The sequence below is a fragment of the Macaca nemestrina genome, chromosome 1, assembly GCF_043159975.1.
Source record: "Macaca nemestrina isolate mMacNem1 chromosome 1, mMacNem.hap1, whole genome shotgun sequence".
NCBI lineage: Eukaryota > Metazoa > Chordata > Mammalia > Primates > Cercopithecidae > Macaca > Macaca nemestrina.
Genome location: NC_092125.1, coordinates 99,933,582 through 99,958,910, shown reverse-complemented (window position 1 = coordinate 99,958,910; position 25,329 = coordinate 99,933,582). Strand labels below are relative to the sequence as shown.

The following is a 25,329-nucleotide window of genomic DNA, read 5'->3' as shown; positions in this document are numbered from 1 at the left end:
ATTCTACCAAGTTGTATTTTTATGGCGTATAATGAATCTACGTTTATGGATATAATACAAAATGGCTTAATAAGAATAAGAGCAGAAAACTGTTATAAGAGCTTACTACGTGCCAGGCACTGTAGTAAGTGCTTTGCTTGCATGATTTTCTTTGATTCTTATTGCAATCCTTTGAGCTACTTACTATTATTTCTCCTGCTTTGTAGGTAAGAAAACTGAGACATAAAGAGGTTATATTACCTAAGGTCACATAGCTAGTAAGTTGTAAAGCCAGGATTTGAACCTAGGCAGTCTGATTCCAGAACCTCTGGGCTTAACTAGTTTACCATATGCCTTCCCTAGGTAACCATTTGATATGCAGGAAGCCCCATAATTCATTCCTGGCTGTGGTCTTTATGGAGTAACTTCTACTGGTCACTTAGTACTGAAAGACCGTACTGGAGGAAGGACACTTCTGGAGGAAGCCAGCCGCTGTCATCTTTGAGTGGTCTGTTTCTACAAAGAACCGGAACCAACTGGGGCAAGTGCATTCTAGTCACGGAACCTGGCATCAGATTCATGGATCTCAATGATCTTTAGTTTTTGCTCCCAAATTGGAATAATGATAGAATGAGAGTATTAAAACCCCCACAACTGGCCATACATGAACGGCCAGCTGTCTCAAAAGAGGGATGTGCTTGTCAGAGGGAATCCCTTCAGGGGACTTTCGGGGACAGGTTGAAGTGCCATGGATATGTTGTGTAATGGGCAGTGTAAAGTTACAGGGACTTGGTTTCAAAGGCCCTTGGAGAAGTTAGTCACAACCTCTACAGCAACCATCAGAAAACAGCTTGGACTTGCTCAGGTAAACACGGGCTTTATTGGCTTATGGACCTGGGCAGTCCAGGTATAGATCTGGTTCTGGAAAAGGCTGATTCAGAGACTCCATGTGGTCAAGGCTCTGTTGTTTGTCAATCCCTTGGCTCCTCCACTTCCAGTTTGGCTTCTGTCCTCAGTCTCTCTCCGTGTGGCAAACAAGATGGCTACTGGTGGTCCCAGGTTCATGTCTTCTCAGCTTGGAAATCCAGCAGCAAGAAGATATCTCACTCCCAAAGGCCATAACTCAATCCTTGGAAAGGCTATAATTGGTCCTGCTGGGAACACATAACTATCCAACTATCCTCCAGATAGGGAGCTGGGGAGATGGGAGATGGGCTACTCTGACAGGACACCCTGTGGTTCATGTCCACTCTTGTGGCCTGGGTATATTGGGAATGAGGGGCTAAAGAAGGAATTCACAGCCCCACAAGGTTCATGTGCAAAAGGGGAGGAGTTTCCCAGAAGAGCCATAAAATTAAGAAAGCACTGCGAGCAAACAAAAACTATTGTTATGTAAGTTCTTGGCAGTAGCAACATATTTATACCTAGTGCCTCATTTTGCTCTGGAAAAAAAGCAGACCTTCTCTGCTAGGGCAATTCTAACGGCCTTTCCAGTGTGCTTTGAGAAAAATGGAGGAACTGTGCAGTATTGCTGGGCTTCCCATTTCAGGAGACCTGGGTCCAGCAGTTCCATGGCATGATCATGAGCACTCTGGACCCAAACCAGAGACCTGACCAATGTCCTGATTCTGAGACTGAAGAGCCCTGTGAATGTGGGCAATGCCCTCCTGCTCTCTGGGGGTCCTGGGCGGGGAATTAAATAGAAGACCAGCACTTCCTTCTCAGTTCTTGCCTTGTGACATTTTTTAAAACATCATTTCTCCTTTCTGGGTGTCAGTGTTTTCATCTATGTGAGGGTAAGACATTATCTCCAAGATCTGTCCAACTTAAAAAGAAATCAAAATGAAAACAAAACACCTCAAATTCTGATTCTTTTGGACAAAGTTTCCCAGCATAGTTAACGAGCTCCCAGACCAGACACTTTACCTCCATTCTCAGGTGCTGAGGAGGGTGGAGCAGGCCTGCAATGCATACAGGGGAACAAAGGCCCAGAGACAACCACATGGGAACCAGGCAGTGTGAAAAACCGGGAGCTACTAGAGACAGAGACGTGGGGCGCGTGCGGTGTAAAAAACCGGGAGGTACCATCAGGACCACAGCTGGGGTTTGATGAACACTTCACCTTGCACTTCATACTTCAGTGCCCGCCAGTACAGGACACTAGGACTGAAGGGCCCGCCACGATAGACGGTGCTAATCTCATCTGGTGACAGCACAAAGTCCCACATGTTCACATTTCCAATGTCTCCCACCAGGGACTGCTGTGTTTCAAAGCTCCCACCGAAGGAATCCTGCTCCTGCCCCAAGATGATGCTTGCATCTTCCCCCACAGTGTATCCCCTCTTCAGACTCTTCCTCGCCCTGGGCTTTCCATCCACCCAGAACTCCACGATCCCCGAGGAGGACTCCCAGCTTGTACAAATGTGTACTGGAGCTACTGTGACTTCAGGAACTTCGAATAATATTTCAGACCCACCCACTGTAAAACTGTATCCTATATCCTTAGACCAAAATATGAGAATCTCATTATTTTGTCTCTTGGTGGCATAAGAGAAAATACTGTATCCACGGGTTGAGGACAGTTCTGTGTAGAAGTGGAGGCACACAGTGAAGGCTTTGAGAGGCTTCGTTAACCGTGCTTTGAGGGTTACATAGGAATTATCCGACTCTTTGGGAAACACAAAAGCCTTCGTCGACATGTCTGTGAGCCAGAAAAACAAGCAAATATGAGAGATTTCTCAGATCACAAAGATCTATCCCCTCACTTACGTATAGAGTTTAAAGTTGAGAAACAGACTGACCCCTTCTGCAGTTACACACACACATCTCACACACACACACACACACACACACACACACACGCACATCATGATGGGTGCTCCACTGTTCTGTTCATACAGTCTTAGACCCCATCCCCATACCTCAGATCAAATCTCTCCCATAGCCTGGGGTGGCCCTTACCTGTCTGGCCAAAAGCATGAGAGAGGCTGGTCAAGACCAAGAAACACAACAGCTTCTCCATGGTCACGCCCTGCTGCCAGTGATACAAGGACCTGAATTCACTCCTTTGGAAAAGATGTATTCGGCTGAAAGTTCAGGGGCTAGAAGTCCTAGATCTCTTGCCTCAGAGCTATCCCCTCCTGCCTGGATTTATATCCAAAGCAGTAAGGGAGTTTGTGCCACTTTGTAAATAATTTTCCATCATTGCCTGTTGGGGCAAGTGTCAGAGCTTCGGGAAGAGGAGAAGCAAAATTATTCCAGAACAGAGAAATCAATGTGGGTTATTTATTACAAACTCCTATGACTACTGAATTACCAATTCTTTGTGACAGGAAAAATGAAGAAATCTCCCAGGGTTCCACTTTGGCTATCTATCCTGAGAAAATAATGGGAAATAGTAACATATTAAATGAATGGTCATCTGGGTGCACATGGTAGCTGCCTCTCCAACACCCACTTCAGCCCAAGTCATAGAGTTTGACGAAGGAAAGCTGACAGCTTCTGGATATGGATATTTTCACTAACCTCTTTCAGAATTTGCTTATTTACAGATTGGGAAATGAGGAAAACAAATATGCCCTTCCGTGAGTCATGGACACATTTTCTTAGCCAACTGATTATACTTATTAAGAGCTCTCTAAACATCTTGGCACTAAATGACAGCCCTGACAGTAAAAGTCCTGTGAAATGTGTGCTGATGACAGACATAGCATTATGTCAGAGTTTCTTCCAACATTTTTCTCTGAATATGTAAAGCTTCAGGCAGGAGTCAGGATAATCTGATTCTACTCTTTCCTCTGTCCACAAGATTCAAGTAATCTCTCCACACTGTCTGTCCATCTTACTACAGTTCCCTACTTAACTCACTCTTCAAAATGACTATTATACTCCTTCTCCTTGCTCCTCAAGTCCCCAAAATCTCATTCATTCTTTTACTCAGCTGATGAACTCACCTTTCATTGAGAAGTTAGAAGCAATCAGAAAAGAACCACCATATCCTTTGTAGCAGAGGTTTCTAGCCATTCCCTCACATCCATTCTCTACTTCTCATAAGATAAGAATAACATTTTCAGTTGGGCGCTTGGTCATCCCCTCAAACACCAAATTTCCCAGCCCCCGCTGTAGATTGCAGTGATGATGTGATTAAATTAAGGCCAATGAGATATGAACAGAATAGGGACAATCTCTAGGTTGTGCTCTTTAAGAAAGGTATATGCCTTCCCCTCCCACTTCCCCCTTTTTCCCTTTGGCTAGTATTCAGTCATGATAGCAGGAGATGGAACAGTTCACTTGCAGGCCAGCAAGTGTAAGCTGCATGTTGAGGTTGGCATGGCAACAAGATAGATGGAGCCTGGATAATTGAGTATGGAGCCACTGTATCAGCTGTAGACTGCCTACCTGAACATTTACTTAAAGGAGAAATATTCTCTTCTTTTGTTAAATCACTTTGAACTCAGTCTTTCTGTTCTTAACACCTAACTGATATCCTTATACATCCTCCTACAACCCAGTGTACCAGCCTTTCTGTCTTCCTCTATTAAAAGTGATGAGCTCTCCCTGTATTACATCTAAGGCCAACACTTGCACTTCTTCAGTGAATCCCAGACTCTGTCGACCACACAAGGGATTTTGCTCCTATAGGTATCCTATCTTCTGCATTATTAATTTATTCATCTTTACTTGATCATTTCCATAAAACCATACTATAATAAATTTAATATTTTAGAGAAAGAAGAAAGAAAAGAGAAAAAAAGGAGGATGGGAGGGAGAGAGGGAGGAAGGAAGGAAAGGTTTATGGGTGTTTACAACCTCTATTTTCCAATCTCCTGTTCCCTCCTCAATCCATGGAAATCAGACATTGGCCTTCACCACTCTAGTGAAGCCAACATAAACAAACACCTCTCTCATTAAATTCAATAATGAATTTTCTGTTCTTATTTTACCCAGCTTCTCAGCAACATTCAACACAGTTTATAACTTTCTCCTGAATTCTTATTTGTGTGTGTGTGTGAGATGGAGTCTCTCTCTGTCACCCAGACTGGAGTGCAGTGACACAATCTCAGCTCACTGCAACCTCCACCTCCTGCATTCAAGTGATTTTCCTGCCTCAGCCTCCCGAGTAGCTGGGATTATAGGCACATGCCACCATGCCCAGCTAATTTTTTATATTTTTAGTAGAGATAGGGTTTCATCATGTTAGCCAGGATGGTCTCAATCTCCTGACCTCGCGATCTGCCCATCTCAGCCTCACAAAGTGCTGGGATTACAGACATTAGCCATCATGCCTGACCAACTTCCTCCTGAATTCTTGCTCCTAGTTTAAAAGAGAAATAATTTCAAGGCTTTATGCCTAAAAGAAGTGGTCTTCTGTCCCACCACTCTCTATCTGATATGGTTTGGCTCTGTGTCCTCACCCAGATCTCATCTTGAATTGCAATCCCCACATGTCAAGGGAGGGACCTGGTGGGAGGTGGATGGATCATAAAAGCAGTTTCCCCTATGCTGTTCTCATGTTAGTGAGTGGGTTCTCACAAGATCTGATGGTTTAAAAGTGTTTGGCAGTTCCTCCCCACCCTCTGTCTCTCCTGCCACCTTGTGAAGAAGGTACCTGCTTCCCCTTTGCCTTCTGCCATAATTGTAAGTTTCTTGAGGCCTCCCCAGCCATGCAGAACTGTGAGTCAGTTAAACCTCTTTTGTTTATAAATTACTCAGTCTCAGGTAGCTCTTTATAGCAGTGTAAAAACAAACTAATACAGAAAATTGGTACCAGGATAGTGGAATACTGCTATAAAGATTCCTAAAAATGTGGAAGCAACTTTGGAACTAGCTATGGGCAGAGGCTGGAACAGTTTGGGGGGCTCAGAAGAAGACAGGAAGATGTGGAAAAGCTTGGAACTTCCTGAGTTTTGTTGAACAGTTTTGACCAAAATGCTGATAATGATATGGACAATGAAGTTCATGCAGAGGTGTCCTCAGATGGAGATGAGGAACTTATTGGGAACGGGAGTAAAAGTCACTCTTGCTATGCTTTAACAAAGACACTGGTGGCACTTTGCCCATGCCCTAGAGATCTGTGGAACTTTTAAGAGACATGATTTATAGTATCTGGCAGAAGAAATTTCTAAGCACCACAGCATTCAAGAAGTGACCTGGCTTTTTCTGAAAACATACAATCATATGTGTTCACAAAAAGATGATCTGAAATTGGAACTTACATTTAAAAGGGAAAAAGAGCATAAAAGTTTGGAAAATGTGCAGCCTGACCATGTGGTAGAAAAGAAAAACCCATTTTCTGGGGAAGAATTCAAGCTGGCTGCAGAACTTCGCATAAGTAATGAGGAGTTGAATGTTGATAGCCTAAATAATGAGGAAAATGTCTTCAGGTCATTCCAGAGATCTTCATAGCACTCCCTCCCATCACAGGTCCAAAAGCCTAGGAGGAAATAATGGTTTCGTGGGCCAGGCCCAGACCCCCGCTGCTCTGTGCAGCCTAGGAACATGGCATCTTGTGTGCCAGCTGCTCCAGCTCCAGCCATGCCTAAAAGGGGGCAATGTATATAGCTCAGGCCATTGCTTCAGAAGGTGCAAACCCCAAGCCTTTGTGGCTTCCAAGTGGTGTTGAGGATGCAGGTGCACAGAAGACAAGAGTTGAGCTTTGAGAGCTTCTGTCTAGATTTCAGAAGATACATAGAAACACCTGGATGTTCAGGCAGAAGTCTTCTACAGGCATGGAGCCCTCATGGAAAACCTCTACTAGGGCAATGCTGCAGGGAAATGTGGGGTTGGAGTGCCCACACAGAGTCCCCACTGGGGCACTGCCTAGTGGAGCTGTGAGAAGAGGACCACTGTCCTCCAGACCCCAGAATGTTAGATCCACTGACAGCTTACACCTGTGCTTAGAAAAGCTGCAAGTGTTCAATGCCAGCCCGTGAAAGCAGCCACAGGGGCTGTACCCTGCAGAGCCACAAGTATGGAGCTGCCCAAGGCCATGGAAGCCTACCACTGGCATCAACATGCCCTGGATGTGAGACATGGAATCAAAAGAGATTATTTTGGAGCTTTAAGATTTCATGAGTGCTGTGCCAAATTTGAGACTTACATGGGGCCTGTGGCCCCTTTGTTTTGGCCAATTTCCCCCGTTTGGAACAGGAACATTTACCCAATGCCTATACCCCCTCTGTATCTTGGAAGTAACTAACTTGTTTTTTATTTTACTAGGCTAATAGGCATAAGTGACTTGCCTTGTCTCAGATGAAACTTTAGACTTGGACTTTTGAGTTAATGCTGAAATGAGTTAAGTTTGGGTGACTGTTGGGAAGGCATGATTGGTTTTGTAATGTGAAAAGAACATGAGATTTTGGAGGAGCCAGAGGTGGAATGATATGGCTTGGTTCTGTGTTCCCACCCAAATGTCATCTCAAATTGTAATCCCCATGAGTCGAGGGAGGGATATGGTGGGAGAAGATTGGATCATGGAGGTAGTTTTGCCCATGCTGTTCTCATGGTAGTGAATGAGTTCTCATGAGGTCCGATGATTTAAATGAAAGTGCTTGGCAGTTCCCCCCTCACTCTCTCTCTCTCTCGCTGCCTTGTGAAGAAAATGCCTGCTTCCCCTTTACCTTCCACCATGATAGTAAGTTTCCTGAGTCCTCCTTCAAACATGTGGAACTGTGAGTTCATTAAAATTTTCTTTTGTGTATAAATTACCCATACTCAGGTAGTTATTTACAGTAGTGTGAAAAACAATTAATACACCATCCTTGACTCACAAGTAGAGCTGAGAGATAGACCATGCCTCAATAACATTGTTTGAGTCTCTGAATCCAGTCTCACCTGATGCCAGCTTCACCTCACGTCTTCTGAGTTTCATTAGTCAATAAACTCCCTTTTTACTTACTGTACACATTTCAGCAGGTATTATGATACTTACATTTGACTAACTTTTGACAAATAGAAATGCCTTCCTAACAACACCCTGAATCCAGGACATTGTGTGTCCAAACCAATCATCACTTGCCCTGAAATAATACATACACTGGTATCCTTGCCACCAGAATCCTTCCACAGAAGCACAGGTTTTATGCAAGGGGAAGCATTTAAACTGAGTCACAAAAATTGAAGTGGGAGGTTCAAAACTAAGAGAATAATATGAGCATGGTTACCACCAAATTTCATCTTCTATTGTTTTGTACATAAACTCTGAAAAACTTATTTGAATCTCTATAACTGTGATTGTCCACGTTAATAAATTAGTATCTTTCCAGTTTAAAATTGTATGAATTTGCAAGACAAAATTCTAAGATATCCTACTCCACAGATTGTACCAAGTCATTCTTTTATTCAGACTCTATCCTACTTAATTTATTAGTGTAGCTTCTACTTGGTATTTACTACTTCCTAATCACTATTAGAATTGCTGTTCTGCTTTATCAGCAAAATAGTTACATTTGTACTTGTAACATATTGCTGTTTGTTTCTGTTGCCGATATTTCTATAAACTTATTACTAAAATAATCTATAGAAAATTTGGGCCTACGGTCTTTCACATGAAGCAAGTGAGAGACTTTGAAGATTTCTTGAACAAAGAAAGAGTAGAGTCAGATCAGTGTTTTAGAATTTTTATTGGCAGTAGGCTGGGCGCGGTGGCTCAAGCCTATAATCCCAGCACTTTGGGAGGCCGAGACGGGCGGATCACGAGGTCAGGAGATCGAGACCATCCTGGCTAACACGGTGAAACCCCGTCTCTACTAAAAATACAAAAAAAAAAAAAAAAAAAAAAAAAAAAAAAAAACACTAGCCGGGCGAGGTGGCGGGCGCCTGTAGTCCCAGCTACTCCGGAGGCTGAGGCAGGAGAATGGCGTAAACCCGGGAGGCGGAGCTTGCAGTGAGCTGAGATCCGGACACTGCACTCCAGCCCGGGCTACAGAGCAAGACTCCGTCTCAAAAAAAAAAAAAAAAAAAAAGAATTTTTATTGGCAGCAATATGAATAATATATTGGTGTGAGAGAGATTATAAATTGGGAGACCACTTTGTGGGTCTTAGTTCATTAATTCAACCAAGACATATCTTAGGAACATTTTCTAGGGATCAGGCAATAAGCCAGTTAACTAGACAAATTATGTTAAAGATAATGTGATTTAACACTTGAACCTGGAAGGCAGAGTTGCAGTGAGCCGAGATCGTGCCACTGCACTCCAGTCCAGGTGACAGAGACTCTGTCTCAAGGAAACAAACAAACAAAAAAGATAATAGGACTCAAAACTAGCACAGAAGCAGTAGGAATGTAGAGAAGAGGATGAATGTAAAAGGTATGTCAGTAAGAAAATTCATAGGAATCAAAAACTGATCAAATATGGAGCTATACAGAGCAGTGTTCAAAGTTATGTAGCTAGTACTCCTATGTCAAACACTATGTGAATGAGGCCAAGAAGGTTTGATTATTGGTACAAAGACCAGTTGATTTTACTTATTTGGTGGTCAAACATTACAACTCTAACCTTGGCTAGGCAACTAAGAAAGATAATCTAAGGTCAAGAATAACTGTACAGATAGATTTATGCAAATACAGCATCATCATCTCTATTAGAAAAAAATGAGAGGAAAGTCAGACTCTTTTATTTATGGATAATAGCATTTCTTTCTTGAAAGCCAGCCTATTGCAAAGCCTGGCACAGAGTTGGTGCTCAGTAGTGCTGTGGGGTGAATAGATAAAGGAATAACTGAAGGAATGGCAGAAGAAGCATGGAAGACAAATTTCATCAACGGTGGACTGAGCACTAACACTAATATCATCTTCCCACTTCAATTCCTATGAATAACAAAAAAAGCATTTTTTAATATAAGTTAATGTAGGGCCAGAAAAAAAAAAGTTTCATTCAACAGAAATAAATAGAAGAATCTCTGGAAGTCAGAAAGCAGATAAATTATATTAATAGAAGAAACCATAACCCAGAACATATGCAGAGGAAGGTCCACTATAAAAATTTGAAGTGTTTCAGGGAATCTTGAAAGAAAGGGACAATGGAAACAAGTGGCACAAAGTATTGGAGAGATTGATTAAGGGGTCGCTGCTACCATGCCTCTGGGCCAAGCATTAAGCAGCAGAGGCATTTGCTCTTAGTCTGAAGCAATCAGAGTCCTTTGGCCTGACAGGTGGGGCCTTGCCCAAGGAGTCCAAAGACACCCAGGAGGAAACCTCATGCTCCCACATCCAAAAGACAAATTAGTGGTATACCCTGCCAGCACTTCTGGCTCATTCCTCATAATCCCTAGAGATAGGCTACAGAAAACAGGAATGGCATCCATAGAAATGCTGAGATAATTAATACCATGAAAAGTGGGCACCTCATTCAACAAATACAATAGGAAACAGAGTATAAGAGCAAATAGAGAAGTTTTTGTTGAGAAGTATAATCAATATAATCAGAGTATACAAAGTTTAGACAAAAAATAAATAAGACAAAAATCTTGAGAATCAAAACTATGATACTCAGAAAAAGGATTTCAGAGAAAGAAAACATTGAGATTGGAGGTAGGAAAATAATCAAAGAAATAATACAAAAACATCTTAGAGTAGCTAACAAAAGTAAGTGATCAGATCAAAAGAGCTACAGAGCACCAAGCAGGTATTAAAAAGATCCGTGTCTAAACAATGGCAAGGACTTTGATAATTAGGGTACAGCGAAAAATTGGAAAAATCTCCAGGTAGCATGTATATGTATACTAGAAAGGAATGAGAATTAACAGGTGTTAGAAAAGTATCAAGAAAAAGATAGATAATTAAAAACGAGCAAAGAAGATAAAACTACCTGACTTATTTTAAGAATCCAGTAACAAGTTAACACAAAACCCAAACAAAAATGGTACAAAAAAAAGAAAATGAGAAGCCATTCTCATAGATAAACATAGATGCAAAAATCCTACATAAAGTATAAGCAAGTCAAATCTATGTGTAAAAATTTTGAAACGTTATAACTAAGTAGAGTTGTTAAGCAAACAAGAGAAAATGTCCAGGCAACACTCACATGCCCACTGGAGCAGCAGTTACTGGGGACACTCACAGCTAGAGCTGTGAGAGGCCCTCAAAAACCATCACATTCTAGGGCCACGCTCAGGGATCTGGTAACACAGAATATCAGACTCTAGGAGAGGGATCCCTATCCTTGAGCTATGAAGCTGCAAGATTAGAGAAGTACTGGCTTCTTCCCTGGCGTGACCATAGTCCATGAAACCATAGCAATACGGTGTGACAACCTAGCATTCATAGTTTGAGGGGGCATCTGCCCTTCCCTGGTGTGGCTGGGGCTGAGATCCAAACCTTGCAGTTGCAGCTAAATGACTCGGCAAGCTTAGAAAGGATGAAGCACAAAAACATTCATAGCAAGAGTCAACAGCCATCCCCTGATGTGACTGAGGGCTAAGTGTCTAAGTGTTGTGATTGACAAGGATTGTTTGCCTGAGCCGTTTACATTGTGATTTACAGTATTCCAGCACCTTTTCTGTGTAGCCAGCTACAGAGGGTCATCTTGGAAAAAGTAAAATAATTAGCACTTACATTTCAAGGGTTTTCCTCAGAAATGTAGGGATAGTTTCAGATAAGAAAAACCTACCAATGTAATTTGTATTTCTTTGACAGACTTAAATAGCAACATCATAAGACCATTCCAATAGATGCCAAAGTTTTTAAATTTATCATTTCTCCATTCTTACTAAATTAAGAGTAAAAAGAATGTCTACTAAAAACCTACAGCAAATATCATACTTAAAATGAAATTTTAGAAACTTCCCTTTAGAGTTAAGGGTATGGCAAGATGCCTACTATCAATCTACTGCATTGTCCAATCCAATGCAGCAATATGAGAAAAAAAAAAGTGGTCTGATGATCAGAAAAGAAGAAAAGTGTACAATAATTTACACATATGATGGTCTATATTAAAAATCCTAGGCCGGGCGCGGTGGCTCAAGCCTGTAATCCCAGCACTTTGGGAGGCCGAGACGGGTGGATCACGAGGTCAGGAGATCGAGACCATCCTGGTGAACATGGTGAAACCCCGTCTCTACTAAAAAATATAAAAAACTAGCCGGGCGAGGTGGCGGCGCCTGTAGTCCCAGCTACTCGGGAGGCTGAGGCAGGAGAATGGCGTGAACCCGGGAGGCGGAGCTTGCAGTGAGCTGAGATCCGGCCACTGCAACTCCAGCCCGGGAGACAGAGCGAGACTCCGTCTCAAAAAAAAAAAAAAAAAAAAAAAAAAAAAAAAAAAAATCCTAGAAAATCTACACATAAACTATTAGAATCAACAGGAATTCACCATTTGTGTTGGTATAAGGTAATCATAAAACACACTAAGATACTCATTTCTTATAGCAGAAACCAACTAGAAAATAAAACATATAAGAGATCCCAGTCACGTTATCAATAAAACTCATAGAGCACCTGGAAGTAGGTCTTACAGAAATGTGCAACACTTTTATAAAATATTATATTATATTACTAAAGAACATAAAAATGAATAAACGGAGACCTAGACCACATCCATTGAGTGACCCAGCAACATAATAGTGTTAATGTTCCCCAAATTAATGTATATGTTCCCTTAAATATATTCATACCCTATGATCCAGTAATTCTACTTCTAGGAATATAACCTATAAAAATTCCCTCAGAGACATATACAAGGAAATTCTTTGCAGCACTGCTTGTTACTGGGAAAACAAATAGAAGGAATTCAAATGTTGTTCAGTTGGGAAATGCATATTCATATGAAGGAATGGTGTACCACAGTTAAAAAGGATAGAAAAGATATGTATATATCCTGCCCTCCAACAAATACAAGGGTTTGGATGCAAATTAGTCCATGCATAATTAAAATATGAAAATAAAAACTTACATAAATAAAACAATAGTGCCAGTATAACATATAAGTTATATTTATTCATATACCATCTTCCCTAACAGGTAATGTAGTAAAGAAATAAAGTTCACACTTTCTCACAATTAAAGAAAAATCCTTAGTAATATGTAAGTATTTTAATATAAAGGCTGAAAATTCTACCTAGTACTGTTAGTTCATACAGTAGATAGTTTGATGGCTTCAGAAATTATTATGCATTACACGGTGTTAAGCTTTATTGTGATGCTGCAAGTGCTGATGAAAGAGTTGCCATGACATTTCTCTCTGTGTTAAAATTTTGTTTTATTGATGACTAAAGCTACACTCATTATCAGATTTTAAATTTTGGTGAAGCCAGCCTCTATTAGAAGTGATATCCCTCAAAACGCATACACTTCAAAAGAGGTTGTGGGAGCCCTGGGCTGAAGGCTGCAAAAGTGTGACTCGTTGTGAGGTTGGTGAACATATCTGAGAAGTCTTCATAATGCTAATAATTTCAGTGGGATTTTTACTGTTCATGTTGGCCCTCTGGTGTGTTAATGAATAGGTTTTCAGTGGTCTGTCCCTAGTTATCTATAGACCTAATTATCTATGGGTCTAATTATCCCACAAGCTCTGTTATTTTTAGTGCATGATTATGCAGAAGATGAGAATTTTCAGGAACACATGTATCACATTATAGCAAAAAAATTCCAAAAGGATATATCTCAAAAACAATATTGAATTTAAAATATAAGTTATAAAAAGTTATTTAAATGGTATCTCATAGTTGGCTTTTAAAATTCAAAACAAGATTATATAGCATACATAAATATCTATCTATGTATCTATTACATTTATGGGTATTTAAAACAACAGATAATTCATCCCCCAAAACACAACTTCAGTCTAATAAGAAGACAAACATCAGAGAAACCCAAATTGACTTTCTACAAAATACCTGACCAGTACTCCTCAAAATTATCAAGGTTATGAAAAAACAAGGAAAGACTGAGAAACTGTCACACACCAGAAGTCACATAATGACTAAACGTAATGCGGTATCCTGGATTGAATCCTAAAACAGGAAAAGGAAGTGAGTGTAAAAACTGGAAAAAGACTGGAGTTTGGTTCATAGTAATGTACCAATGCTGTTTTTCAGTTTTGACAAATGTACCACGGTAAGATCAGATGTTAATATTAGGGAAAGTTTGGTGAAGGGCATCTGGGAACTCTCTAGAGCAGCATTTCTTCTACATCATTTTCTTATATTATTAACAGAGCCAGAGCCAGTTCTGGAAGGGATGACTCCATTTAAATAAAAAATAAATAAATAAAATGTGCTTACTACTCAATTGTAGCTTCAAGATAAGACCCCCAGTACCTCCTGTTGGTCTTCACTACATTCTATTCGGCCATAGCACTTGTTTCTGTGTAACATGAAACAAGTCAGTTATGACTGGTAGGTGGGGGGATGACAGCAGTGTGACACAGACATTGCATCTTTGTTTTCTCAGCCAGTTTCTATTTTCCACAACCAAGTACCAGCAATGATCACAAAATACACTAACACTGGGGAACACAGACAGCTGGAGAAATACGGAACTGAATATTCTTCGTCTCCGACCATCTGGCCGTGAGCTCCATCTTAGAAGTAACTACCATGCTGTACCCTCTGACCATGATATATCTGGCCTTATGTCTCCATCACTCAATCTTTCTTTACATGCCTATCAGGTGAGATTTACCTGTTCTTTTTTAAGATAAAGTTCAATATTTGGTGTATTATGTCTTAACTTATTTATGATAATAGCTTTATCAAGATAATTACTATTTTTGAAATTGCTCCAGTTACATCGTTGCATAAGTTTTGAATGATACGTTCCAAACCATAACACCTGCTATCTTTTACATAACTTTGGAGAACAAGAGGTTACTTCATAACATGCTATGTTATAGCAGAAACGTTGGCATTGAGAAATTTTCCCAAAGAGACTCCAAATCTTATGAGATCACTTACAAGTGGTTTTCTGTCTTTAAGATCTGGTGAAAAACATATGCCAGATTCTGACATGAAACTATCTACAGAAAAAAGGTTGGATTCCTGGAAATCCTCAACAAACAGCTGTTTCACCTGAAACTGCTAATGTAAGTCTCTTAGTGGTAGACTGCCATGGTAGAAATATTGTATAGTAGAAATTTGAGTAGCAGATTACATAAATCTGAAAGGGTTTACTGAAAGGATATTTCTTATGAGGAACTAGAACTGGGAATACAAGAAATTCTCTCTCCATCTTTCAATCCTGCTGAAACTGAAGGAGAACCTCTCAGTTTTAATTCAAAATTATAAATAGAGGAATAATCCACCCCATCCAGATTAGGTCAGGAGATCACCGTTGATCTAATCAGCTGTCATCAGGATTTAAGAACACATCATAGAAACACGGCTGCCAGAAACCACCCTTGGATGTTGCGTAGGGGATCTGTTATCAGAAAAAAAGCTCCAAAAAGACACCTGAAATACATCCACTATAGTGGGGATCAGAAGATCTGCCAGAACAGTGATGATGAGGGAACGCTCACTAATAAATAGCAGATGAAAGCCTGCTTTGCAACCATCCTGCCCAATGCTCTTATTTATAATTGATGACCTAAGACACCAACAATCCTGACATTCCCCTTGCAGACTCTGGATTGAGCTGTTCTCTCTCTTCTTCAAAGACCTACTCAGTCTCCTGGGCTTCTCACTCGATCAGCTACAGAATCACTGTGTCTCGTTAGTTCCACTCCACTTATTTGCTGTTGCTCCTCCAAGTAAATTCATAGACATTTTCACTTTAAATGTTGTTTTTGGTTTTGGTTTCTGCAATAAGTTCCAGTGAAATAGACATAAGAAAATAAAAATAACTAACCTGAGAAGTGTCGTGAAATCTGATAAAGCCCTCATAGAAAGAGTTGTCTGGATTTTTTCAAATGTCATTTGCAGGCATCATTCTTTACTAGTTTTATGATTTAGTCTTATACTCACCAATAAGGTCTGTATTGGTTCATTTTCACACTGCTATAAAGAACTAGCTGAGACTGGGTAATTTATAAAGAAAAGGGGTTTAATTGGCCCACAGTTCCACATGGCTGGGGAGGCCTCAGGAAACACAATCAAGACAAAAAATGAAAGGAAAGCAAGGCACATCTTACATGAAGAGCAAAGGAAGAGGGCCACACACTTATCAAACAACCAGATCTCATCAGAGTTCTATCATGAGAACAACAAGGTGGAAATCTGCCCCCATGATTCAGTCACCCCCACCAGGTCACTCCCCCAACATGTGAAGATTACAATTCGAGATGAGATTTGGGTGGGGACACAAAGCCAAACCATATCAGGGTCATTTCATCACCTCTGGCTATAGGATTCAAGAGTCATCTTACATCCTTCACAGGAAGGGGAACTTAGACTATATACCCATGGCCAAGCTACTCCAATTCCAGGAGATTTATAAAGCACAGTGTTCTGTATCAGATACACACCACAGACTTAGTGTTGAGCCTGTACAGCATGAAGCACAGGGCAACTTTGTTGGTAATTCCCCTGGAAGTCCAAGGTGGCAAATTCTGTAAACTAATTTGGTTCACTCAAGACCACATTCTCCTCTAGCTTACCTTCCTAATCTGTCATACTTGCAAAGTTAAAAACTACATTGCCCAGAACTTTTGCTGCTAAGGCTCCACATGTGACATAGGTTTAGCTAAGCAAAGACACTCAAATGATATTTGGATGCACAAAGAATTTCCAAATCCAGTTGGAAATCCATTTCTAGATCCTTGGATTCCATGTAACTTGTTTCCAGAACTGAGCCATCTGAGCACACATCTGTTCCTAAGCCTTCTCAGAAGCTGTTCTTCCCTTGCTCCTGTTTCTTGATGACCTTTCTCTCACTCTACTATTAAAAAAAACAAAACACAACCAATGGTAGCTTTCAGATTACTTAGCCTTAAGAGCATATGCCTTTCTCTTCAAATGGATAAAGCTCAAACACAATGTCTAATAAAGTTAGTGGGACGATTTCTGATATTAATACATAATTCCGATTTACTTACACTCAAAAGCCAAACTCCAGAATTAGATATATGTGTTCACATACATTTTCTGAAGAAATATCATGCTTTTTATGGTACATCTTGCTTCCTAAAGTTTTAGCCTCACATCACATAAATTAAGTAACAAGAAAGAGCAAAATTTGTATGTCATTTTTAATAATTTTATAAATTTCTACCTGTATCATTTTAATTTGGACTTTGCTGATTTTAATAACCTATGCACAAGATTCTTTCCATAATTTATAATTTAGTGGTTTTCATAGTAGTCTTTGGAAGTGCAAATCTAATTACTAAGATGTATTCTTTGAAAATATAAAACTAAGTATTCATCAACAAAATTCTTTTGTATATTTAGTTATAATGAAAAATATTGTGATGTATCTCCAATATTTGAATAATTTAATGCTACTAACATTCTGTAGCAAAATTTATTTTTTGATATACAAATTTTTGCAGCCAGATGCAGTGGCTCACACCTGTAATCCCAGCACTTTGGGAGGCTGAAGCAGGTGGATCACCTGAGGTCAGGAGTTCGAGACCAGCCAGGCCAACACGGTGAAATCTCATCTCTACTAAAAATAAAAAAATTAGCCGGGCATGATGGTGGGTCCCTGTAATCCCAGGTACTCAGGAGACTGAGACTGGAGAATCGCTTGAACCTGGGAGGAGAAGGTTGCAGTGAGCTGAGATCACACCAACGCATTCTAGCCTGGGCAACAAGAGTGAGACTCCACATCAAAAAAAATTGAATTAGGAGTTTTGATGGGTTGAACTATGGTCCTTTAAAAATAGATATTAAAATTCTAACCTCCAGTACTTCAGAATGTGAGCCTATCTGGATATAGAATTGTTACCAATGTAATTAGTTAAGATGAGGTCATACTGAAGTAGAGTGGGCCCCAATCCAATATGACTCGTGTTCTCATAGGAAGATGGTGACAGGAAGACACAAGGACACAGGGAGAACACCATGTGACAACAAAGGCAGCAATTGGAGCAAGGCTGCTGGAATGCCAAAGATTGCCAGCAAGCCACTAAAAGCTAGAAAAACACAAGGAAGGATTTCCCTAAAGCCTTCAGAGAAGGCATGGCCCTGCTCACATCTTGATTTCAGATTTCTAGCCTGTGAGAAAATTAATTTCTGTTGTTTTAAGCCACTGTTTGTGGTACTTTGTCTTCTAATACAGATACATTTCACACAAATTTGATTGCAAATTTGAAGTGCACTGTCATTTTCTAGTCAGAGGAGTTTACATTATATAAGATTTAAATGTTTTAAAATGTGCCAATCTGTAGCTAAGATCCCAACAAGAAAAAACCAAGGTGTTGAAGAATACAGACATGAGGATTCTCCTGGACATGACCAAAAGCAGCAGTTTGGGGTTTTATAAAAGAGTCAAGTTCTGGTAGGGAGGTTCCAAGATGGCTGAATAGGAAGAGCTCCAGTCTACAGCTCCCAGTGTGAGCAATGCAGAAGACGGGTGATTTCTGCATTTCCAACTGAGGTAGCAGGTTCATCTCACTGGGGCTTGTCAGACAGTGGGTGCAGCCCACGGAGCATGAGACGAAGCAGGGTGGGGCATCACTTCACCCAGGAAGTGGAAGGGGTCCGGGAATTCTCTTTCCTAGCCAAGGGAAGCTGTGACTGATGGTACCTGGAAAATCGGGACACTCCCACCCTAATACTGCACTTTTCCAACAGTCTTAGCAAACAGCACACCAGGATATTATATTCCGTGCCTGGCTCAGAGGATCCCACCCCCATGGAGCCTTGCTTACTGCCAGCACAGGAGTCTAAGATCCAACTGCAAGGTGGCAGCGAGGCTGGGGGAGGGGTGTCCGCCATTGCTGAGGTTTGAGTAGGTAAACAAAGCTGCTGGGAAGCTCAAACTGGGTGGAGCCCACCGCAGCTCAAGGAGACCTGCCTGCCTCTGTAGACTTCACCTCTGGAGGCAAGGCATAGCTGAACCAAAGGCAGCAGAAACTTCTGCAGACTTAAACGTCCCTGTCTGACAGCTTTGAAGAGAGTAATGGTTCTCCCAGCATGGAGTTTGAGATCTGAAAACGGATGGACTGCCTCCTCAAGTGGTCCCTGACCCCCAAGTGGACTAACTGGGAGGCACCTCCCAGTAGGGGCCAACTGACACCTCATACAGCCCAGTGCCCCTCTGAGATGAAGCTTCCAGAGGAAGGATCAGGCAGCAACATTTTCCATTCTGCAATATTTGCTGTTCTGCAGCCTCTCCTGGTGATACCCACACAAACAGGGTCTGGAGTGGACTTCCAGCAAACTCCAACAGACCTGCAGCTGACAGTCCTAACTGTTAGAAGGAAAACTAACAAACAGAAAGGGCATCGACACCAAAACCCCATCTGTATGTCACTATCATCAAAGACCAAAGGTAGATAAAACCACAAAGATAGGGAGAAACCAGAGCAGAAAAGCTGAAAATTCTGAAAATCAGAGCACCTCTTCTCCAAAGGAAAGCAGCTCCTTGCCAGCAATGGAACAAAGCTGGATGGAGAACAACTTTGACGAGTTGAGAGAAGAAAGTTTCAAACAATCGATAATAACAAACTTCTCTGAGCTAAAGGAGGATGTTTGAATCCATCACAAAGAAGCTAAAAACCTTGAAAAAAGATTAGACAAATGGCTAACTAGAATAAACAGTGTAGAGAAGACTTTAAATGATCTGATGGAGCCGAAAACCATGGCACGAGAACTACGTGATGCATGCACAAGCTTCAGTAGCTGATTTGATCAAGTGGAAGAAAGGGTATCAGTGATTGAAAATCAAATGAATGAAATGAAGTGAGAAGAGAAGTTTAGAGAAAAAAGAGTAAAAAGAAATGAACAAAGCCTCCAAGAAATATGGGACGATGTGAAAAGACCAAATATATGTCTGATTGATGTACCTGAAAGTGACGGGGAGAATGGAACCAAGTTGGAAAATATTTTTCAGGATATTATCCAGGAGAACTTCCCCAACCTAGTAGGGCAGGCCAACATTCAAATTCAGGAAACACAGAGAATGCCACAAAGATATTCCTTGAGAAGAGCAACTCCAAGAGTTGCTCAGATTCACCAAAGTTCAAATGAAGCAAAAAATATTAAGAGCAGCCAGAGAGAAAGGTTGGATTACCCACAAAGGGAAGTCCATCAGACTAACAGCAGATCTCTTGGCAGAAACTCTACAAGCCAGAAGAGAGCAGGGCCAATATTCAACATTCTTAAAGAAAAGCATTTTCAAGCCAGAATTTCATAACCAGCCAAACTAAGCTTCATAAGTGAAGGAGAAATAAAATCCTTTACAAGACAAGCAAATGCTGAGAGATTTTGTCACCCCCAGGACTCCCTTAAAAGAACTCCTGAAGGAAGCACTAAACATGGAAAGTAATAACCGGTACCAGCCACTGCAAAAACATGCCAAATTGTAAAGACCATCGATGCTAGGAAGAAATGCATCAACTAATGAGCAAAATAACCAGCTAACATCATAATGACAGGATCATATTCGCACATAACAATATTAACCTTAAATGTACATGGGCTAAATGATCCAATTAAAAGATACAGACTGGCAAATTGGATAAAGAGTCAAGACCCATCAGTGTGCTATATTCAGGAGATCCATCTCATGTGCAGAGACACACATAGGCTCAAAATAAAGGGATGGAGGAAGATCTACCAAGCAAATGGAAAACAAAAAAAAGCAGGGGTTGCAATGCTAGTCTTTGATAAAACAGACTTTAAACCAACAAAGATCAAAAAAGACAAGGCCATTACATAAAGGTAAAGGGATCAACTCAATAAGAAGAGCTAACTATCCTAAATATATATGCACCCAACACAGTAGCACCCAGATTCATAAAGCAAGTCCTTAGAGACCTACAAAGAGACTTAGACTCCCACAAAATAATAATGGGAGACTTTAACACCCCACTGTCAACATTAGACGATCAAAGAGACAGAAAGTTAACAAGGATATCCAGGAATTGAACTCAGCTCTGCACCAAGTGGACCTAATAGTTGTCTACAGAACTCTCCACCCCAAATCAACAGAATATACATTCTTCTCAGCACCATATCACACTTGTTCCAAAATTGACCACATAGTTGGAAGTAAAGCACTCCTCAGCAAATGTAAAAGAACAGAAATTATAACCAACTGTCTTTCAGACCACAGTGCAATCAAACTAGAACTCTGGATTAAGAAACTCACTCAAAACCACCCAACTACATGGAAACTGAACAACCTGCTCCTGAATGACTACCGGGTACATGACGAAATGAAGGCAGAAATAAAGATGTTCTTTGAAACCAATGAGAACAAAGATACAACGTACCAGAATCTCTGGGTGTAGAGGGAAATTTAGAGCACTAAATGCCCACAAGAGAAAGCAGGAAAGATCTAAAATTGACACCTTAACATCACAATTAAAAGAACTAGAGAAGAAAGAGCAAACACATTCAAAAGCCAGCAGAAGGCAAGAAATAACTAAGATCAGAGCAGAACTGAAGAAGACAGAGACACAAAAAACCCTTCAAAAAATCAATGAATCCAGGAGCTGGTTTTTTGAAAAGATCAACAAAATTGATAAACCACTAGCAAGACGAATACAGAAGAAAAGAGAGAAGAATCAAATAGACGCAATAAAAAATGATAAAGGGAATATCACTACTGATCCCACAGAAATACAAAACACCATCAGAGAATACTATAAACACCTCTACGCAAATAAGCTAGAAAATCTAGAAAAAATGGATAAATTCCTGGACACATACAGCCTCCCAAGACTAAACCAGGAAGAAGTTGAACATCTGAAGAGACTAATAACAGGCTCTGAAATTGAGGCAATAATTAATAGCCTGTCAACCAAAAAAAGTCCAGGACCAGATAGATTCACAGCCGAATTCTACCAGAGGTACAACCAGGATCTGGTACCATTCCTTCTGAAACTATTCCAATCAATAGGAAAAGAGGGAATCCTCCCTAACTCATTTTATGAGGCCAACATCATCCTGATACCAAAGCCTGACAGAGACACAACAAAAAAAGAGAATTTTAGACCAATATCCCTGATGAGCATTGATGCAAAAATCCTCAATAAAATACTGGCAAACTGAATCCAGCAGCACATCAAAAAGCTTATCCATCACAATCAAGCTGGCTTCATCTCTGGGATGCAAGGCTGGTTCAACATACACAAATCAGTAAGCATAATCCATCATATAAACAGAACCAAAGACAAAAACCACATGACTATCTCAATAGATACAGAGAAGGCCTTCGACAAAATTCAACAGCGCTTCATGCTAAAAACTCTCAATAAACTAGGTATTGATGGGACGTATTTCAAAATAATAAGAGCTATTTATGACAAACCCACAGCCAATATCATACTGAATGGGCAAAAACCGGAAGCATTCCCTTTGAAAATGGGCATAAGACAGGGATGCCCTCTCTCACCACTCCTAATCAACATAATGTGGGAAGTTCTGGCCAGGGCAATCAGGCAGGAGAAAGAAATAAAGGGTATTCAAGTAGGAAAAGAGGAAGTCAAATTGTCCCTGTTTGCAGATGACATCATTGTATATTTAGAAAACCCTTTCATCTCAGCCCAAAATCTCCTTAAGCTGATAAGCAACTTAGCAAAGTCTCAGGATACAAAATCAATGCGAAAAAATCACAAGCATTCCTATACACCAGTAACAGACAAACAGAGTGCCAAATCATGAGTGAACTCCCATTCACAATAGCTTCAAAGAGAATAAAATACCTAGGAATCCAACTTACAAGGGATGTGAAGGACCTCTTCAAGGAGAACTACAAACCACTGCTCAACAAAACAAAAGAGGACACAAAGAAGTGGAAGAGCATTCCATGCTCATGGATAGGAAGAATCAATATCGTGAAAATGGCCATACTGCTCAATGTAATTTATAGGTTCAACGCCAATCCCCATCAAGCTACCAATGACTTTCTTCACAGAATTGGAAAAAACTACTTTAAAGTTCATATGAAACCAAAAAAAAGCCCGCATTTCCAAGACAATCCTAAGCCAAAAGAACAAAGCTGGAGGCATCCTGCTACCTGATTTCAAACTATACTACAAGGCTACAGTAACCAAAACAGCATGGTACTGGTACCAAAACAGAGATACAGACCCATGGAACAGAACAGAGCCCTCAGAAATAATACCACACATCCACAACCATCTGATCTTTGACAAACCTGACGAAAACAAGAAATGTGGAAAGGATTTCCTATTTAATAAATGGTGCTGGGAAAATTGGCTAGCCATATGTAGAAAGTTGAAACTGGATCCCTTCCTTAAACCTTATACAAAACTTAATTCAAGGTGGATTAAAGACTTAAATGTTAGACCTAAAACCATAAAAACCCTAGAAGAAAACCTAGGCAATACCATTCAGGACATAGGCATGGGCAAGGACTTTATGACTAAAACACCAAAAGCAATGGCAACAAAAGCCAAAATTGACAAATGGGATCTAATTAAACTAAAGAGCTTTGGCACAGCAAAAGAAACTACCATCAGAGTGAATGGGCAACCTACAGAATGGGAGAAAATTTTTACAATCTACCCATCTGACAAAGGGCTAACATCCAGAATCTACAAAGAACTTAAACAAATTTACAAGAAAAAAATCAAACAATCCCATCAAAAAGTGGGCAAAGGATATGAACAGACACTTCTCGAAAGAAGACATTTATGCAGCCAACAGACACATGGAAAAATGCTCATCATCACTGGCCATCAGAGAAATGCAAATCAAAATGACAATGAGATACCATCTCATGCTAGTTAGAATGGCGATCATTAAAAGGTCAGGAAACAACAGGTGCTGGAGAGGATGTGGAGAAATAGGAACACTTTTACACTGTTGGTGGGAGTGTAAATTAGTTCATTCATTGGGGAAGACAGTGTAGCAATTCCTCAAGGATCTAGAACTAGAAATACCATTTGACCCAGTGATCCCATTACTGGGCATATACCCAAAGGATTATAAATCATGCTGCTCTAAAGACACATGCACACATATGTTTACTGCGGTGCTGTTCACAATAGCAAAGACTTGGAACCAACCCAAATGTCCATCAGTAATAGACTGGATTAAGAAAATGTGGCACATATACACCATGGAAAACTATGCAGCCATAAAAAAGGATGAGTTCATGTCCTTTGTAGGGACATGGATGAAGCTGGAAACTATCATTCTGAGCAAACTATCGCAAGGACAGAAAACCAAACACTGCATGTTCTCAATCATAGGTGGGAATTGAACAATGAGAACACTTGGACACAGGGTGGGGAACATCACACACTGGGGCCTGTCATGGGGTGGGGGAAACGGGGAGGGATAGCATTAGGAGATATACCTAATGTAAATGACGAGTTAGTGGGTGCAGCACACCATATGGCACATGTATACATAGGAAACAAACCTGCACGTTGTGCACATGTACCCTAGAACTTAAAGTATAATTTTAAAAAATCACCTTGTATACCTTAAATATATTCATTTTGTATTTGTCAATTATACCTCAGTAATGCTGGAGAAAACAATTGACTTATTTTGTATAAAATATATACTAGTTATTAGAATCATTATGGAAAATGGTGATTTGATTTACTAATTTAATTATTCAATTATTAAATTTTTCTCAAGACAAAAACAAGCATCAAGTTCTAATAAAAACACAAGGAAAGTTTTTCAGTCAAAGTTCCAAGGACTACCAAAGTAGAACTGAAAGCAAAACACCAATACTAAACACAGCGAATATTACATAGAACATGTTATTCTTTCTAATAATCACCATTCTACTTGTGTTCTTCACACAAAATATTGTCAAACAATACTATGAGAAATATCTCTAATGTAACATACAGTAATTTATTTACAGAACGTTCAGATTCTAAAATTAAATCAATTAATTCTTTGTGAGGAAAGCTAAGGGCACTAGAAAAATTATCAGTAAGCTTAACATTTAAATTCGATTATTGGGGTTGGCTTAGCCTCATAAAGATTAGCATTGCTAACTAGTTTCACTATTTTCCTACTGAAAAACAAAATTTTACATAAATGTGGAAACTGTGATAATACCTACTACACTGTTGATAGGGGGAAAGATTTTACATGCCACTTGCAATTTTACATTGTCCTTATATACATTCCCTTTCCTGACATTATTGTAGTTTAAATAATGAATGAAATAACCAAATAATAATTATAATGATGATAATAATGACAACAGCAAACAGTTCTATAGCACTAACCACATGCCAGACATTGTTCTACATGCATTCTCATATTAACCCAAATAATCCTTCCAACTGGAAGTAAGTACAACATTATCT

General features: G+C 40.1%; 1 protein-coding gene and 1 long non-coding RNA gene across 2 annotated transcripts in view; one reads left to right on the top strand and one right to left on the bottom strand.

Moving 5' to 3' along the window:
• Positions 1-840: 840 nt before the first annotated feature.
• CR (C-reactive protein) lies at positions 841-3,104 on the bottom strand. Its single transcript, XM_011770020.3, has 2 exons — positions 2,941-3,104; positions 841-2,680 (listed from the first exon to the last, which is right to left on the bottom strand). Exons 1-2 carry the CDS (start codon positions 2,999-3,001, stop codon positions 2,067-2,069), a joined length of 675 nt encoding a protein of 224 aa, XP_011768322.2. The 5' UTR covers positions 3,002-3,104; the 3' UTR covers positions 841-2,066.
• Positions 3,105-13,192: 10,088 nt separating this feature from the next.
• The window catches only part of LOC139359594 (uncharacterized), a 14,770-nt gene continuing 2,633 nt past the window's right edge, over positions 13,193-25,329 (top strand). The window contains exons 1-2 of the long non-coding RNA XR_011615689.1: positions 13,193-13,324; positions 14,367-14,586. This is a non-coding gene — a long non-coding RNA (uncharacterized lncRNA). The remainder of the gene's footprint in view (positions 13,325-14,366; positions 14,587-25,329) is intronic.

Excerpts from the sequence above, each read along its gene's own strand:
- CR (XM_011770020.3), bottom strand. The coding sequence starts at position 3,001 with ATGGAGAAGCTGTTGTGTTTCTTGGTCTTGACCAGCCTCTCTCATGCT. Across the intron at positions 2,681-2,940 it reads TCATGCTTTTGGCCAGACAG|ACATGTCGACGAAGGCTTTT; the intron begins GTAAGGGCCACC and ends TCTGGCTCACAG.